Genomic DNA, 17,500 nt, shown 5'->3' on the forward strand with positions numbered 1-17,500 from the left:
GACAGTAAAGTTCCAACTGTTTCTTCAACGCTGCTTGAATGGCATGTGTTGAACCACCAACAGACCCCAACATCTGCTTGGTGTTTGAAGATCTGGGCTGTAGAGTCTGTCATCACTCAGATATGACACCATCTGTCCTGTGCTGGCGTGAATGGAGTGAATTGGACATCACTGTGTCCCTAAAATTGAAAAAGTACAGAGGACACAAAATGCCAAAGGGGTGCTAGTGCTGGTGTGTGTTTGAGTGTGTGTGGATTTAGTGCTGGTGTGTGTTTGAGTGTGTGTGGATTTAGTGCTGGTGTGTGTTTGAGTGTGTGTGGATTTAGCGCTGGTGTGTGTTTGACTGTGAGAGGCAGAGAGAGACTGACAGTATTCAGGCACTGTTTCAGGTCTGCTTTAGCACAGGAAACACAAGCTCTCTCCAAACCCCCCCTTTCCCCTCAGGGCAGTGGTATATTCCAGTAGAGTTGGCCTTCAGTGTTGTCATAGCAACAAGTCCCATAACTCCACCTATAGAAAGTCATTACAATCACTCTGAACAAAAAAAGAAACCCCATTCTACATTCTACATTCTTTCTTTCTCTCAATTTCCTGCATTCTTTCATGATGTTTTTCTTTCCTGTGGCTTCTTATATTTCTTACACCTTTCCAAACCACCAAAAAAACTGAAAGAATGATTTTCAAAAGCCTTACGAGTAGTAGTTCCGCTTTGATGTGTGTGTGAGTGTGTGTGTGTGTGTGTGTGTGAGTGTGTGTGTGAGTGTGTGTGTATGTGTGTGTGTGTGTGTGTGTGTGAGTGTGTGTGTGTCTGTGTGTGTGAGTGTGTGTGTGTGTGTGTATGTGTGTGTGTGTGAGTGTGTGTGTGTGTGTTTGTGTGTGTATGTGTGAGTGTGTGTGTGTGTGTGAGTGTGTGTGTGAGTGTGTGTGTGTGTGTGTGTGTGTGTGTGTGTGTGTGTGTGAGTGTGAGTATGTGTGTGTGAGTGTGTGTGTGTGGGGGGGGATCTTGAGACACAGTAAGGGTGACATATCCCCAGAAAAGAAACGAACAGGTCAGCAGAAAGAGGGGCATCAGGGTGACTGTGTAGAAGGAAAGAGGAAAGTTAACACGGAGCAGGAGCCCGGCGCCCGATGACCAGCACTCACCCTACAGACACCTTACGGACAAGGACAGGCTTGCCTTTGCACACACCACCGACAGACAGACAGACAGGCAGTGAGACAGACAGGCAGTGAGACACAGGCAGACAGACAGACAGAGTGCGGGGCTCACGTTAACACCCCCGTTCCACTTGTGCTAGGGCTACAACATAACATCACCATGCGCCCTGTGAACTCTGTCAGAACCAGTTCACATGGGGTAGTGAGGTACATGATAAAGGACATGTCATATAGCAGCTGATGTTACAGGTGCAGTGTGATTTCCTCTCCGTGCTGGGCGGGACCCAGGTCCAACGCAGAGGGCCACAGTGATCACAGAGCAGTTGTGCACACAGCAGACAGAATCCAGCGGGTGTACTGCAGGGGCCTGCTGGCAACTCAGTGACTGCATTAGCGCTTTATGCACAGAGAGGCGGTGAGTTTGTGCGTGTGTGTTTGTGTGTGTGTGTGTGTGTGCGCGCGCGTGTGTATGCGTACTTGTGTGTCTATATGTGTGCGTGTATGTGCATTTGCGCATGAGTGCGTGTGTGTGTGTGTGTGTGTGTGTGTGTGATACCATAATGCCGGTCAGCAGACACACTCCTTTGCCACAGTAGGTGTGAGGCACCATGTCTCCGTAGCCAATGGACAGGAAGGTGATAGAGATGAGCCACATGGCTCCCAGGAAGTTGCTGGTCACATCCTGTGCGTCATGATACCTGAGAGAGGTGGAGAGGTGGAGAGAGGTGGAGGTGGAGAGAGGGGGCAGACATTTTACAACACAGGTATAGGAACACACTCTAGAATACAGCAAGAAGCTGTGATAGCGTTACAGTGGAGAGGGAGGGGCTTCCACATGAAACTCCACCCAAAGAACACCCAGTAGAGGGCATGGTCCAGCTACGGCCGAGACCCAGTTTCATCTGTGCGGCGGTGCCCCCCGTGAGCGGTGAGCGAGGGATGCGACAGGAGGAAAGAGGTGCAGTTTTCTCTTACTCTTTCTCTCTCTCTCTCTCTCTCTCTCTCTCTCTCTCTCTTTCCCTCTCTCTCTCTTTCTCCCTCTCTCCCTCCCTCTCTCTCTCTCTTTCTCTCTCTCTCTCTCCCTCTTTCTCTCTCCCTCATTCTCTCTCTCTCTCTCTCTCTCTCCCTCTCTCTCTCTCTCCCTCCCTCTCTCCCTCTCTCTCTCTCCCCCCTCTCTCTCTCCCTCTTTCTCCCTCTCTCTCCCTCTCTCTCTCCCTCTCTCTCTCTCTCTCTCTCTCTCCCTCTCTCCCTCTCTCTCTCTCTCTCTGCCCTTCTCCCTGCGTAGAGCTGCTTTCCACCTGCACTCTCCTCTAGGCACGCTGAGGCGTTTAACGAGTGTCGTCTTTAACACTGAATAGGAATTGTGGGAAGGCCATTCCTGTGTGGTCCCCACCTGCTAGTCCTGGACAAAATGAAGAAACTTTCAGGGGAACTGGAGATGAGCAAATTGTTTAATATACAGTAGTAACTCCGTAAATGACCAGACACAAGAATGAGGCCGAGTACTAGTGAGAGCGTGGAAGCCCAGAGAGCTTTTACACTGTTGAAAGGAGATCCTGTAACCACACTACCTCCATTATCCCTTTCTGATAACCACATGATTTGCTTTACTCGACCTGTTCTGTCAGACTGGATGGAGTTTTTTCATCTGCCAATGCACAGCAGAAGTTGTCTGACCAGTGGCGTAACAATACATCAGTTCCGATCGATGCTGTGATTCTAAAGGCTACAATATGATTTCACAGTGCACTGATACACAATGAAACTATTTAACCAGAAAAAATGTTTGAGTGCATAAAATTGGTGTATAATATTTCAACACCTTATTAAAATAGTTTTGCGCTAAATTGGATTGTAATTAATGGATTTAAATTCAGGGACTGTGCAGTAATTATAGATCTAAACACTGACTGTGGGTCTCTGTAAATAACAGTACAACTGAATTCAGATGTTGAAACTATAGGACGTATGCATGTGAACACAAGATTGAGCATTTTTCTGTGTGTCCAAGAAGAACATCCGTGTGGCACAATGAAGTATATTATCATCAACACATTATAAGTAGAACTGTTATAATAGAGTTATAATTGAGTCACCTGTTTTTGGACATACTATTATATTACTATGTATATGTATGAATGTATTAGTATATATTAGAATATATTATATTACAGTTTTTGAACACTTACACATCCCACTGGACTGGGAAACACAATGGGACACAGCAGTTGCAGTAGTAAACAGGTCAGCAAGGTCAGAGAGTCTAAGGAACAACGGTTTTAAAGTATGGGCTAAATACAACAGACGCTTGTGGCACCTCGCTGTCTCCTGATCTGCAGTGAGCTCCAAGCCCAACGCAGCCAAACTGGAGCATCTCTCTGCAGAGGTGTCTCCGCAACGTCCCCATCGTCGGGCCTCGCACGCATGGACCTCAGACAGGACGCGACTGAAGGCAATTTCTCCATGTTCAAACGCCCCAGTGCCCCGTTCCCGGGGAACCCCACTCCTGCAAATTAATGCACCTACAGTCTGACACGTGCTCAGTTGCCATGGCGACAGCTGCTGCAGAGAAGCAGGGATGCCCACGCAATGGCCTGGGGCCCTAATTCAGGCTGCGACCTTCACTGGAACCAATACCAGGATCCACAGGTGGGGGAGGGGGGTTGAGCTGTAGGCTGTGGTACGACATTGGCAGGCGCGTGGCAGGTTGATGTGGAAGGACAATGATAACACAACCCCCCCCCCCCCCCCAACTCACCTCTCACACACTCGTACAGTCCAGGCCGCAATGATCCAGAGGGAAATACTGAAGACTAGCAGCACTGTGCCTGGACAGATAGTCATCAGGGTCTTCATCACGAAGCGCGTGTTAAAGTGCACCTAGAGAGATAAAGATCCACACACACACACAAACACACACACACACACACACAGACTCATCAGCCCATCACAATCTACTTTACTGCCATTTTCACCTGCTGAGAAAATTTCCCAGCAATCACACAGCCATCTGTTTATTAAAGTGCAACTGAGGACAAAACCACCACACTAGCCAGTGGCCTCCATCAGCAGGGGACTAAACCCCCACCATGGACTAAACCCCTCTACCATGGACTAAACCCCCACCAGGAACGTAGCTTCTCTGAGGCCGCATGACCAGAGAACATGGCCTCCAGTGACAAGCTCCACCAGCATGTGTGGCTCACAAGCGTGAGGCCCCGCCACGTGCCGATGGACATAAAGGCATTTATCAGCATTTCTTAATGACTTCCCTCAAGCACGCATGTCGACAAAAATCAACATCTTAACAAGGAGTCTGACAGTAGCTAACCTTCCAAACAACCACTCCTGGCTATTCATCACAAAATCGCTCACACACATCCACTCCATAAATCAAACAAAACAAAACAAGCACCCGAACAAAACAATTCCGTTAATTAGGTCTCAGTACTGACACAGGCCTTCACCAATTACAATAGAAATGTTCAGGAAGTTTTCAGTCTTGGAGCATCAAGGAGACTGTTGTTGAGCTTAGTGGGACTCTTTGGGAGTTCACAGTGAGAAGCCTCACACCACAATCGCCACTTCCTGTTTTCTCCTCCCAGTCTCAAGGAAAGCAAATGTTTATTACCCCGAAGCTTCCACACCCTGCACCAGCACACCTGTTTCTCCCTAACAGCCTGAGAAAAGGGGCAAAATCTTGTCACTCTACAAAACATACGCCCTTGGAGTGAATAATTCCCATGATAGGCTGGAACTCTGGAAAATGAGGTGCCAAGGTAAAAATTAGGGAAAAAACTGCTGGGAGGGCACGTCTGGGGAGATGGGAAAGAGCAGAAGAAGAGAGAGATGGAAATGAAGAGAGTGAGTGGGATCGGAGAGCAGTCACGAGAAACGCGGAGAAACAGGTCAATGAGAAAACACCTGACGAAGCGCGGAGACAACAGCCGCACATTACAGTGCCTGTGTCACGTTAACACGACAACGACGTTTACAAGCTAATACCGCAGACGCTTCTGATGACTCAGTGCATTCATGCGATCCAACAAACATAAATCTACATCCCCAAGGGTTCAGTCTGTTGTTTTATATATTGCAGGGAGCTTGGCAATCGCACTGTTGTATACGAGCCGCACTGCGACTACAGTAGTCTGAGCTCTCCGAGACACAGGCCCCGCCCCGCCCCTCCACCCACTCCTGACCTTGTTGAGGGCTCCTATGCTCCGTGACGAGGCGTCCGTGAACAGCTTACTGTGGAGCAGCATGACGCGGGCGATGAGGTAGAGTCTGAGAAACATGGGTACCGACAGCACCATGTCCAGGTCCGCCTCCGCCTGCGAGGGAACGTAGGTGAAGGCGAGGCGCGCCCGCCACACGAACTTAAAGTCGCCGGGCACCGGGTGCACGGCCGACACCAGCAGCTCCAGCGCGATCAGTAGCACCCGCTCCATCGTCATGGCGATGCGCCAGTCGTCCGCCCCGTTGTCGATGACAAAGAGCTGGAAGGGTGGGGAGTTGGGGGGGAGGGGGTACAGAAAGGTCATTTGAGGTTAGGCTGCTGGTCATAACAGTCAAGCGATGTTGAGGATGAACACTGAGTGATGGCGTACTGAGAAGTAATGAGATGTAGTGAGAAGCATTGACAAGGATGGTATTTGTGTTTGTTTGTTTTCTTTAGGTAAGAGAACCCAATTGCACTTAGTCTACACAATATACTGATAATAAACTTCATCATGACAAATGTAAACTCGATAAACTCTGTATACTGTCTCAACTGTGATCCTAAAAACATGGCCCCAGGATATGCGTTAGATGTTTGCTGCTTCAGCTCTGCTTGTTGGAGTTTATAGCAACCTCCTCAACTGGAGACCAACAGCACTGTACAGTTCAGTCCCATCACCAACACACCTGATCCAACAGCCAACATTACGTGCTAGGACATTTTATGTCCAGTGGGCAATTAGGGAGAATCCTTGTCTATTCAATGGGTGAATGGTTTAAACACCTCTGAGAAAATGGTACTGAGACTAGTGGTCTTTACTCTGATTGGTCCCTTTGGGGAAACACTGTTCTGTATCCAGGAAAAATGAGTGCTTCTGGGAATAAATCGAGCCTTTTTCAAGTGGAATTAGCCTTGAAGAGCTTTGTGGACCTTTGGATATAGAGTCCACCCAGCTCAGCCAAGTCAAATCCCCAAAAGTCTGACGCAGCTGGTTACATGAGCAGCCTCTGGGCCAAATCGTCCATTAGGTTTTAATGATGATGTCAAGATTTCAAATGAATAATTCAATTGTACTAATCAAAATTCTCATTAAATAGCGCTCATGAAATAAGAAAACAGGGAGAACACCAACGCCTGTTCTTGGTAGTAACAGGGGTGGCAAAAGTAAAACAGATTAATGAGAACATTCTGACACAACCTTTTTCATCTTCCTGCAGAAGCCAAACACCAATATGTGAACATAATTCTCTTATTGTAATATGCTTAGACAGTCTCTCTCTCTCTCTCTCTCTCTCTCTCTCTCTCTCTCTCTCTCTCTCTCTCCACTCTCCCTCTTTCTCTTTTTCTCTCTCCCTCTCTCTCCCTCTCGCTCACCCCCTTCGCCCTCTCTCTCTCTCTCCCTCTCTCTCTCTCGCCCTCTCTCTCTCTCTCTCTCTCTCTCCCTCTCTCTCTCTCTCTCTCTTTCTCTCTCTCACCCCCTCTCCCTCTCTCCCTCTCTCACCCCCCTCGCCCTCTCTCTCTCGCGCCCTCTCTCTCTCTCTCTCGCTCACCCTCTCTCTCTCTCTCTCTCTCTCTCTCACCCCCCTCACCCTCTCTCCCTCTCTCTCTCCCTCTCTCTCACCCCCCTCGCCCTCTCTCTCTCACTCTCTCTCTCTCTCGCCCTCTCTCTCTCCCCTCTCTCTCTCTCTCTCTCTCTCTCTCTCTCTCTCTCGCCCTCTCTCTCTCTCTCTTTCTCTCTCTCACCCCCTCTCCCTCTCCCACCCCCCTCGCTCTCTCTCTCTCACCCCCCTCGCCCTCTCTCTCTCTCTCTCTCCCTCTCTCTCTCTCGCCCTCTCTCTCTCTCTCTCTCTCTCTCATTTATCTTGCTGCATCTTTAGGTTACACTCCAACATAGAAATGGGAAGCTAATTGTATTGGTCATGTCTGCGTTTAGTGATAATTGCAAGTGTTGAAGTGGTTTGTTTAGCTGATGTGTGGAGAGGGAGAGGGTTTTCCCTCTCTCTCACACACACACACACGCATGCACGCAAATGACTAAGGGAGAGTCCTGAGACCAGTGATACCAGTGATTTCCTCTGAGAGATACAGTATTGTTTTGAATGGCTGTATCTTGCCAGTGTAATTGTGTCTTAGTTTGTGCCCACACATGTCTCAACAGGTCTGGCTGGCATCTGTAGGTGGAGTGCACACAGTTGTGCCTTAGCCATGTATGACTACCAAGTTCATCTGTTCATACGTGCACCTGCATGCTTTGTGCATGTGCACGTGTGCAAATGAAAAGGCAGTGAACAGATGAGAACTTCTGGCACACGTGTGCACGCACGTTCATGTGTGTGGCCAGGGGCACTGTACATGTTATACGGCTGTAAAATGCATGCTCTTTTTTCTGGAAAAGCCAGCCTCGTCATGGTGACTGTTGCCTAGGCGACAACATCAAAGACCAGCCAAGCTTAATTAGGCTCCCCAGTGAGAGAGGGAGAATGACTGTGTGTGTGTATGTGTATGTGTGCATGTGAGAGAGCGAGAGAGAGAGAGAGAGAGAGAGAGAGAGAGAGAGAGAGAGAGAGAGAGAGACGAGAGAGAGAGCGAGAGAGAGAGAGGGAGAGATACATGGAAAGGGAGTAAATGGGAAAAGAGAGCGAAAGAATTAGGAAGGACATGAATGTGACGTAGAAAGAGTGTGGAGTGTGTGGAATGCGTGGAGGTGGGAGTGTGGAGTGCTTAGAGTGCGTGGAGTGTGTGGAGGTGGACATGTGTGGAGTGTGTGGTGGTGGACGTGTGTGGAGTGTGTATGTGTGGACATGTGTGGAGTGCGTGGAGTGTGTGGAGGTGGACGTGTGTGGACTGTGTGGAGGTGGACATGTGTGGAGTGTGTGGAGGTGGACATGTGTGGAGTGTGTAGAGGTGGACATGTGCGGAGTGTGTGCAGGTGGACGTGTGTGGAGTGTGTGGAGGTGGACATGTGTGGAGTGTGTGGAGTGTGTGTCTGTGTGCACATGCGTGTATCTGTGCATATTTTCAACATTTGCACTATTTGTATGTTGTTGAGCATGCATGACGTGGGCTCATTTGCATGTGTGTGTGCATTCGTGTAGTGTGTGTGTGTGTGCGCGCAGTGTGTGTATGTGTGTGTGTGTGTGTGTGTGTGTGTGTGTGTGTGCACGCGCAGTGTGTGTGTGTGTGTGTGTGTGTGTGTGTGCGCACAGTGTGTGTATGTGTGTGTGTGTGTGTGTGTGTGTGTGTGTGCGCGCAGTGTGTGTGTGTGTGTGTGTGTGTGTGTGTGTGTGTGTATGTGTGTGTGTGTGTGTGTGTGTGTGTGTGTGTGCGCGCAGTGTGTGTGTGTGTGTGTGTGTGTGTGTGTGTGTGGGCGCAGTGTGTGTGTGTGTGTGTGTGTGTGTGTGTGTGTGCGCGCAGTGTGTGTGTGTGTGTGTGCTAACGCTTCTCGTGATGCCGGAACAGAATCGGGGCTGAGTGGGACAAGGAGAGGGACGTAGGTCCATCGTCCATCGTCACCTGCCTGTGCCCCGGTCGTTCGTCTGTGTCCCTGTGCTCATCTGTCTCACGTCTGAACTATTCTTCCTGTGTAACTTTTTCAGGGGGGGGGTGTCGCCACCAGGATATGCTTAATAATTAAATTCCATTAGTGAAGGTAATCGGTCAAGGGGGTGACTGGAATATACCACCTTTTATCATCATATATATATATATAGAGAGAGAGAGAGAGAGAGGAACCCAGATCCTCCCATTATACTCCCAAATAAGGCCCAGAGCCAATTAGGAAAAATTAGGGGAGAAGAGTTTAGACCAGAGAGAGAGAGAGAGGGGGGGGAGAGAGAGAGAGAGAGAGAGAGAGAGAGAGAGAGAGAGAGAGAGAGAGAGAGAGAGAGGGAGAGAGAGCGAGAGAGAGAGAGAGAGCGGGAGGGGTAGGAAAGAGTGATTAATGGAGAGAGAGATGAGAAACAGAAACAGGTAGAAGACAAGAACAGAGAGAGAGAGGAGAGAAGGGGAGAGAGGAGAGACTTGGAGATGTAGGGGTTTGTTTTCATGGTCTTGTCCTGTCAGCGGCTGACACTTCTGTTATGATAAAGGAAGAGGGTACCACAAGGCATTAAAGCCCAGTGACACACACACACACAGGCTGGGGTCAGATGTGAACAGCCCAGAGATCTAAGGCTGAGGGTGGGTACACCAGATATGTCTAACCAACCCAGAATACCAATGAGGAGTGTCTTGATGACATCAGTACTCAGTGTCAGACCCCACCCCAGACACACACACACACACACACACACACACAGTGTGTTGGAACACGTAACATGGCTAAAATAGAAGGAAACTTCTAGATTCCTTAGAGGGAGACTCAGGGATTAGACTAGCACAAATGCATCCTCTCTAATGCTTCTCAACCGTGTCAGTTAAACGGGCAAACTCTGCCAAAACATGGCAAGATGACATGTGAGGTGTAGATGACCTCCCAAGTCCACAGTGTCCACCTCCGTAACGTGGCTCTCCTACAGTTTCGGCTCATAACTGCAGTGGAAGGTGTGTTTCTGACCTGTGTTTGTGGTCAGTGGCCTACGACAGCTATTTAAAAAAAAACTAACAAATTAATTTCTATAATCGATAACCTATGACTAATCAGTACATTAGTACAGAGCACTGCTGATGGAACAAAATTATTAATACACAAACAATTTGTAGATGTACCACAATCCATAATCAATATTGTGTTTGGTCCAATATTTAATATTACCAAATGGAGTGATGTGCTTTGAATGCCATGTTTTTCCTTCATTACCATGCAAAGGATATGCAAAGGAGGAGCCAGTCAGCTCCAGCTTTTCAAATGTTTGCGGAATTCCTAAAGTGGTAGTGATGTCACAGCTCTGGGGCCGAAGTGTGTGTGTCTGGAGACACACACACTGAATAGTCCTTTAGGCCAAATGGCTTTGGACATTTTACAAGGCAACAAAGCATAGTCTGTGTAAAAAAATAAACAAATAGATTTTTTAAAAATCCATAATGCAACATGCTGGAGTATCTTTGCTCACATTGGTCAGGGGCTTTCTGTGTTGTTTCCTATGACACCAGTGTTTTTGTGTACTGGGATGCTATGAATTTAAAAATATTTAATCATTTTATCATGCTGAAAACCTGTTATTGCCTAATCGATACAGTGTGAAATACTGTATGCTAAACCCAATCACCCAGCAGTACTGATTAATAGCATCCAGCTCACTCTAATCAATAGCTGCTGCCTTAATGGATGTTTTCTCCTGAAGATGAAACCCTAGGTCCAAAGCCCACTGCCTGGGACCATCACGGCAAACACACGCACGCACGCACGCACGCACACACACACACACACACACACACACACACACCAGCAAAGCAACGCCAAGAGCAAGCTAATGAATCTTCACACAGTAAATTTCAGACATGGCACACAGGTTCTAGTGTATGATTTAAGCTGTTCTGGGTACACGGTGTGAGAAAAGATTGAATTGTATTTCACGTAAGAACAGGAATTCTGAAGGCTGGAACTTTAATGTAGCATGTGTGTGTGAGACACTGCGTGCACAGAAGAGCCCGGACATAAAAACAAACAAATAAATAAAACAACACTGTCAAGAAACACTCCCAAAACCATCCTCCGGCCCAACCTTGCACTCGGACATGATTAGGAAATTGGTTTGTTGCGGTTAAGATTCAGCGGTCCGTGTCCTGGGGTGGGGGAGGCATGAATCTCTTTTAACGTCACTCTATAAAGATGAGGGGAGAAAAACGTGGGAGGGCCCCTGTGGAGCTGGACTAGGGGCCCCCAAGGGCCTCTTAAGGACCCGAGCTGCTTGTTTAATGTGCTCCTCACATCCGCGGAGGGGGAGAGTACAATGCATCTCGTTGACTTGTTGATCTTAGACTTCCAAAGCAGATCTCTAATCAATAACTAATTACATGCCCTGTTTGGGTCATCTCAAAATATATCCTGCTCCGTCTAGTTCTCCGTCCTCCGTGTGCCCCACAATTTTCCTTACAGCTTTCACGTTTTGTGTTCTGTCATCAACCATGCTGTCATTTGTGGTCAAGCAGGTCTCACACACACACACACACACACACACACACACACACACACACACACACACACACACACACACACACACTTACTCTCCTTCCAGAGCTAGCAGAGTCTGAGTCAAACTGAGGAAGAGAGACTCACCACAGAAACACACACAGGAAAACCAACATCCAGTTAAACACACTTACACCCTCAAACACACACACAGAACACACACACACAGTCACCTCCAACACGTCTTGCAGCATATGACATAAAGCTGATCCTAGATCATGCCGTTATGTAAACAGAATTTCTGTTTGTCACAAAGACTTTAGGATTTTGTAGAACAGTGTGTCATGTTATTAACTGAGGCAAGTACAGCAAAAAAGAGCAATAGAGAGAGACAGAGAGAGAGAGAGAGAGAGAGAGAGAGAGAGAGAGAGAGAGACAGAGAGAGAGAGAGACAGAGAGAGAGAGAGAGAGAGACAGAGAGAGACAGAGAGAGAGAGAAAGAGAGAGAGAGAGACAGAGAGAGAGAGAGAGAGAGAGACAGAGAGAGAGAGAGAGAGAGAGACAGAGAGAGAGAGAGAGAGTGAAACAATGACTGCAGGGAGAGGACAGATAAAGTATGCAGGATAAAGACCAACATTTAAAAGGGATGAAAGAGAAAGAAGGAATGAGAGAAAAAGGAGGTTAGCTAAACACACACTAAACACAATCAACTAAACACACACTAAACACAATCAACTAAACACACACTAAACACATTCAACTAAACACACTAAACACATCCAGCTAAACACACACTAAACACATTCAGCTAAACACACACTAAACACATTCAACTAAACACACACTAAACACATTCAACTAAACACTAAACACATCCATCTAAACACACACTAAACACATTCAGCTAAACACACACTAAACACATTCAACTAAACACACACTAAACACATTCAGCTAAACACACACTAAACACATTCAACTAAACACACACTAAACACATTCAACTAAACACATTCAACTAAACACACACTAAACACATTCAGCTAAACACAGACACTAAACACATTCAGCTAAACACAGACACTAAACACATTCAACTAAACACAGACACTAAACACATTCAACTAAACACATTCAGCTAAACACAGACACTAAACACATTTAACTAAACACAGACACTAAACACATTTAACTAAACACAGACACTAAACACAGACACTAAACACATTCAACTAAACACACAAAACACATTCAGCTAAACACAGACACTAAACACATTTAACTAAACACAGACACTAAACACATTTAACTAAACACAGACACTAAACACAGACACTAAACACATTCAACTAAACACACAAAACACATTCAGCTAAACACAGACACTAAACACATTCAACTAAACAAAGACACTCAACACATTCAACTAAACACACTAAACACATTCAACTAAACACACACTAAACACATTCAGCTAAACACAGACACTAAACACATTCAGCTAAACACAGACACTAAACACATTCAACTAAACACAGACACTAAACACATTCAACTAAACACACACTAAACACATACAACTAAACACACACTAAACACATACAACTAAACACACACTAAACACATTCAACTAAACACACTAAACACATACAACTAAACACACACTAAACACATACAACTAAACACATACAACTAAACACACACTAAACACATTCAACTCAGGAACTGCTATGACCACAATCTGATTGCTGTGGGAGACATGTGATGTACATGACCACATATGTTAGAGGAGTTGATCCTGATTACTTTTGCACAATACAAAGGCGAATGCAGTGAGAAACAATATCTAAAATATGCGAGCTAAAAAACAAAAAGTCCAAAAAGATAAAAACCTAAAGTTATGATATAAAAAAATAATCACATTTCAATACAATATATACATTTCAAATATAACAACATCACTTTAACATCACTAAGAGCTGTATCAATGTCCAGGAACCTGTGTCCAGTGTACAGAGACTGGGGGTAAGCACATCTATCGGGGTTATGCCAGAGAGTGTAAATAGGCTACAGGGTTTTATATCTCTCTCTCTCTCTCTCTCTCTCTCTCTCTCTCTCTCTCTCTCTCTCTCTCTCTCTCTCTCTCTCTCTCTCTCTTCTCTTTCTCTCTCTCTCTCTCTCTCTCTCTCTCTCTCTTCTCTCTCTCTCTCTCTCTCTCTCTCTCTCTCTCTCTCTCTCTCTCTCTCTCTCTCTCTCTCTCTCTCTCTCCATGATGGTATGTCATTCTGATGTTTGTGTCATGTGTCTGTGTGTGAGAAAGTGAGTCATTTTTTGAATATGTGACATTTAATTTAGTGAGAGGGCATGAGTGTTCTGTTATCAAATGAAAACATCTGTACAGTTCCCAGCATTCATTACTCTGTGTGTGTGTGTGTGTGTGTGTGTGTGTGTGTGTGTGTGTGTGTGTGTGTGTGTGTGTGTGTGTGTGTGTGTGTGTGTGTGTGTGTGTGTGTGTGTGTGATCGTGACTTTCTCCATGTCTCACCTCTCCATACAGTCCAGTGTTTTCACAGTGCTACTGTTAATCTGAACTGACTGGGGGTAAAAAGCCCAAAACAGTCTGACCACCAACCCCATCACCGCTGCCCCCGGCAGAACAGCTGGACTTAAGGGCAATGAAAGAAACAGTCCCGCAGAAATCAGAAATGTGCAAATTTGAGAAAAGTGCCTGTACATCCCCCTCTTCTGCCTGCGTTGTGTTGAAGATGTGACGCCGTGGACTGGGAAGAGCAAAGCCGTCTGTGTGAGGCTCCATCAGCTGCTGTCTCTGATCTGTTTGCACACTCTTTGCTGTTTGCTTTGAAAGCGTCTCTCTGCTAACTGCTTCTAGTCCGAGGCAGTATAAGGGAAAGTAGCAGAGAAAGTACCCAGCTAACTACTGCAGGATATGACGGGGGCCAAGACAGAGTGCTGCGCAGAAGTGCGTTTTTAACCATTTATTAGGAAAGTAAGTGTTCATTCACTGAAAATAAAGTTGTCCCAGGGTAATATCTAATCATTGTGTGCTTTTTGTATTTTCCCGCTTGTTTAAATGATCCCTGTTTTAATTGAGGATGTTTTAGTGAAGCCTCTCTTTTAATTAAGGATGTTTTAGTGAAACCTCTCTTTTAATTGAGGATGTTTTAGTGATGCCTCTCTATTAACAGAGGATGTTTTAGTGATGCCTCTCTCAATTGAGGATGTTTTAGTGATGCCTCTTTTAATTGAGGATGTTTAAGTGATGCCTCTCTTTTAATTGAGGATGTTTTAGTGATGCCTCTCTCAATTGAGGATGTTTTAGTGATGCCTCTTTTAATTGAGGATGTTTAAGTGATGCCTTTCTTTTAATTGAGGTTGTTTTAGTGATGCCTCTGTTTTAATTGAGGTTGTTTTAGTGATGCCTCTGTTTTAATTGAGGATGTTTTAGTGATGCCTCTGTTTTAATTGAGGATGTTTTAGTGATGCCTCTCTTTTAATTGAGGATGTTTAAGTGATGCCTCTCTTTTAATTTAGGATGTTTTAGTGATGCCTCTGTTTGAGGATGGCGTTCTGATCTTAAGGTTTCAGTATGCATAATATGTGTCATCAGCCCAAAAGCTATATTTTGTTGTAGCTGTTGTTTTTGTTTTGTAGCAGGTCAAACCTTTGAGAAAATCTGCCGTTTCACAAGATTTGAGAAGGAATTTCAGAAACGATGTAATTATTTATTTTTCTGTAACTTTTACTGCCTCTGTTTTTATTATTGTGGTATATAGTGCATATAATGTTACAAATCGATCTGTGGATATATATATATATATATATATATATATATATATATATATATATATATATATATATATATATATATATATATATATATATATATATATATAACAAAGAAGATTCCAGGGGACACTGTAGTAAGAGATGTAGAAAGATTCAAAATTGTGGTGAAGTTCATGCAGTTTCCAGAGAAACGGGACGTTTCGGTACTTTGCTTGCACAGCAGATTGTGAGGATTTAAGAAATAATTCCCCAGCCCTCCTCCGGTCGGTCTCTTTTTCCTTCAAGCTCGGGTCCTCTACCAGACGTCTGGGAGCTTGAGGGCCCTGTGTAGTATCTTAGCTGTTCCCAGGACTGCACTTTTCTGGACAGAGATCTCAGATGTTGTTCCTGGGATTGCCATGGGAACCACACTTTCCTTCACCCTCCACATCTTTTACAGTTCTTCTCTCAGCTCTTGATATTTCTCCAGCTTTTCGTGTTCTTTGTTCCTAATATTTTCACTCAGGATCACCACATCTCTCACCACGGCCCTCTGCTGCTGTTTGTCCATCACTACTACGTCTGGTTGGTTAGAGTCCTGTCCAGGGTGTCTCCAGAGTTGAGAGAAGAACTGCAAAAGATGTGGAAAGTTAAGGGACATACGGTTCCTGTGGTAACTAGCACTAGGGGCTGTGACCCCCAAACTGGGAGAATGACTCCCGCAGATCTCTGGAACAACATCTGAGAGCTCCGTCCAGAAGAGTGCAGTCCTGGGAACAGCTAAGATACTACACAGGACCCTCAAGCTCCCAGACATCTGGCAGAGGACCCGAACTTGAAGGAAAAAGAGACCGACCGGAGGAAGGGCGGTACCAGAAAAAACTTTAGACACACCAACCTTTAGTCCATTTTTCCTATTTTCTATATTTAACAAAAAGAGCAAAGGTATAAAAACAGTGAAACACATATGTGATTATATTCTGTTAAACAAATATCAAATATTGTTATTGTTTAAACAAATATCCAAGTATCCAGCTTTTATTTTGATGACAAAATAATGCATGTTCTTGGTGATCATTAATGAGCTTCATGAGGCACCAATGACATCTTAAAGAAATTGTCACATATGTGTAGGATGAAACACTAAAGTTCTATAGGAAAACTATTTGTTGAGGGGGGCATATAAAATAAATGTAAGCAAAAAACATTGACTGGATTTCTACATGAATAGTGCTTAAAATATAATGATATCATTAAGATATTATGATAAATGTTGACTTTTTCAACTAAGGACACACAAGGGGTTTTACAGTGTCATACAGTGTATACACAGTCAAGGTAATTGGAAAAGGGATGTAAACCCTAATATTTGACACTAGGGGCATTTGCTTTATTACCACCACATTTGACCCAAACATTTGCAGCACTGTGTGGCACTCCAGTGGCATTTATGGCATTTGGCAGAGCCTGTGATTCAGAATGGCTCACATATGTACAGCAGCACATGTGCTCTGCTGAGATTCAAACCCATGACCTTGGTGTTGTTAGGATCTAGGACAACCCTCGCTAGTGAGCTGTAGGGGACGGTCAGGACGTATTTTACACACATTTCTTCTTAAAATAGTTGTTTCAGTTCATATTTCAGTATATTTTGTTCATGTTTCAGTATATTTCGGGCAGGCCTCCTTTAAATCAGACGGTCTCTTTAGGTCAGAACTTTGACCTGGACATTCTGACATGCACCATTTCTTATGGTTGTTCCATTGAGTGGTTTCTTCTGCTGCTAAACTGTTTTGAGTTACTTTCATGCTGCAGTTACACCAGAGACTTTTGAGTTTTCCATCACATACATAGCGACAGTCTGCAGAATTTCCTCACACAGCTTGGAATTCACGAACAAAACCAAGCGATTCTCCCCCATTCTGCCGCCCAGTGGGGTGAGGACGATGTTTAATAGTTTGCAAATTTTTAGGATTCCAAATATGCACATTAACAAAAAAAATCATTTTTCTGGTCTATCCCAGTGCATTGCTCCAGTAGTAATGTGGGATGTCCAGGTGGTCTTTAATAAACTTGAGAAGGGTAGAAATGTTCCCTGCATAATGATCTCCCACCGCACACAGATTTTCTCAGTGAAAGCGATGCTGCAGGTTCTTACTGACACCCCAGGGATAGTTCCTCTAGTGCATACACATGGAGCTCAGAGACACCCACGCCCTGCAGACTGGCCACGGTTTGCAAACCATCTGCCCGACTGTGGACTGG

General features: G+C 45.3%; 1 protein-coding gene across 3 annotated transcripts in view; it reads right to left on the bottom strand.

The window, feature by feature from the left end:
* The window catches only part of kcnn3 (potassium intermediate/small conductance calcium-activated channel, subfamily N, member 3), a 48,944-nt gene that overhangs the window by 13,574 nt on the left and 17,870 nt on the right, over window positions 1–17,500 (bottom strand). For all 3 annotated transcript variants that reach the window (XM_081696770.1, XM_081696771.1, XM_035530686.2), the window contains 3 exons: window positions 5,361–5,657; window positions 3,917–4,038; window positions 1,715–1,856 (listed from right to left, as the gene is read on the bottom strand). In XM_081696770.1, coding sequence (XP_081552896.1) covers window positions 1,715–1,856; window positions 3,917–4,038; window positions 5,361–5,657 — 561 coding nt within the window. The remainder of the gene's footprint in view (window positions 1–1,714; window positions 1,857–3,916; window positions 4,039–5,360; window positions 5,658–17,500) is intronic.

The sequence above is a fragment of the Electrophorus electricus genome, chromosome 14 (genome assembly GCF_041902795.1).
Source record: "Electrophorus electricus isolate QZ-2024a chromosome 14, ASM4190279v1, whole genome shotgun sequence".
Taxonomy (NCBI): domain Eukaryota; kingdom Metazoa; phylum Chordata; class Actinopteri; order Gymnotiformes; family Gymnotidae; genus Electrophorus; species Electrophorus electricus.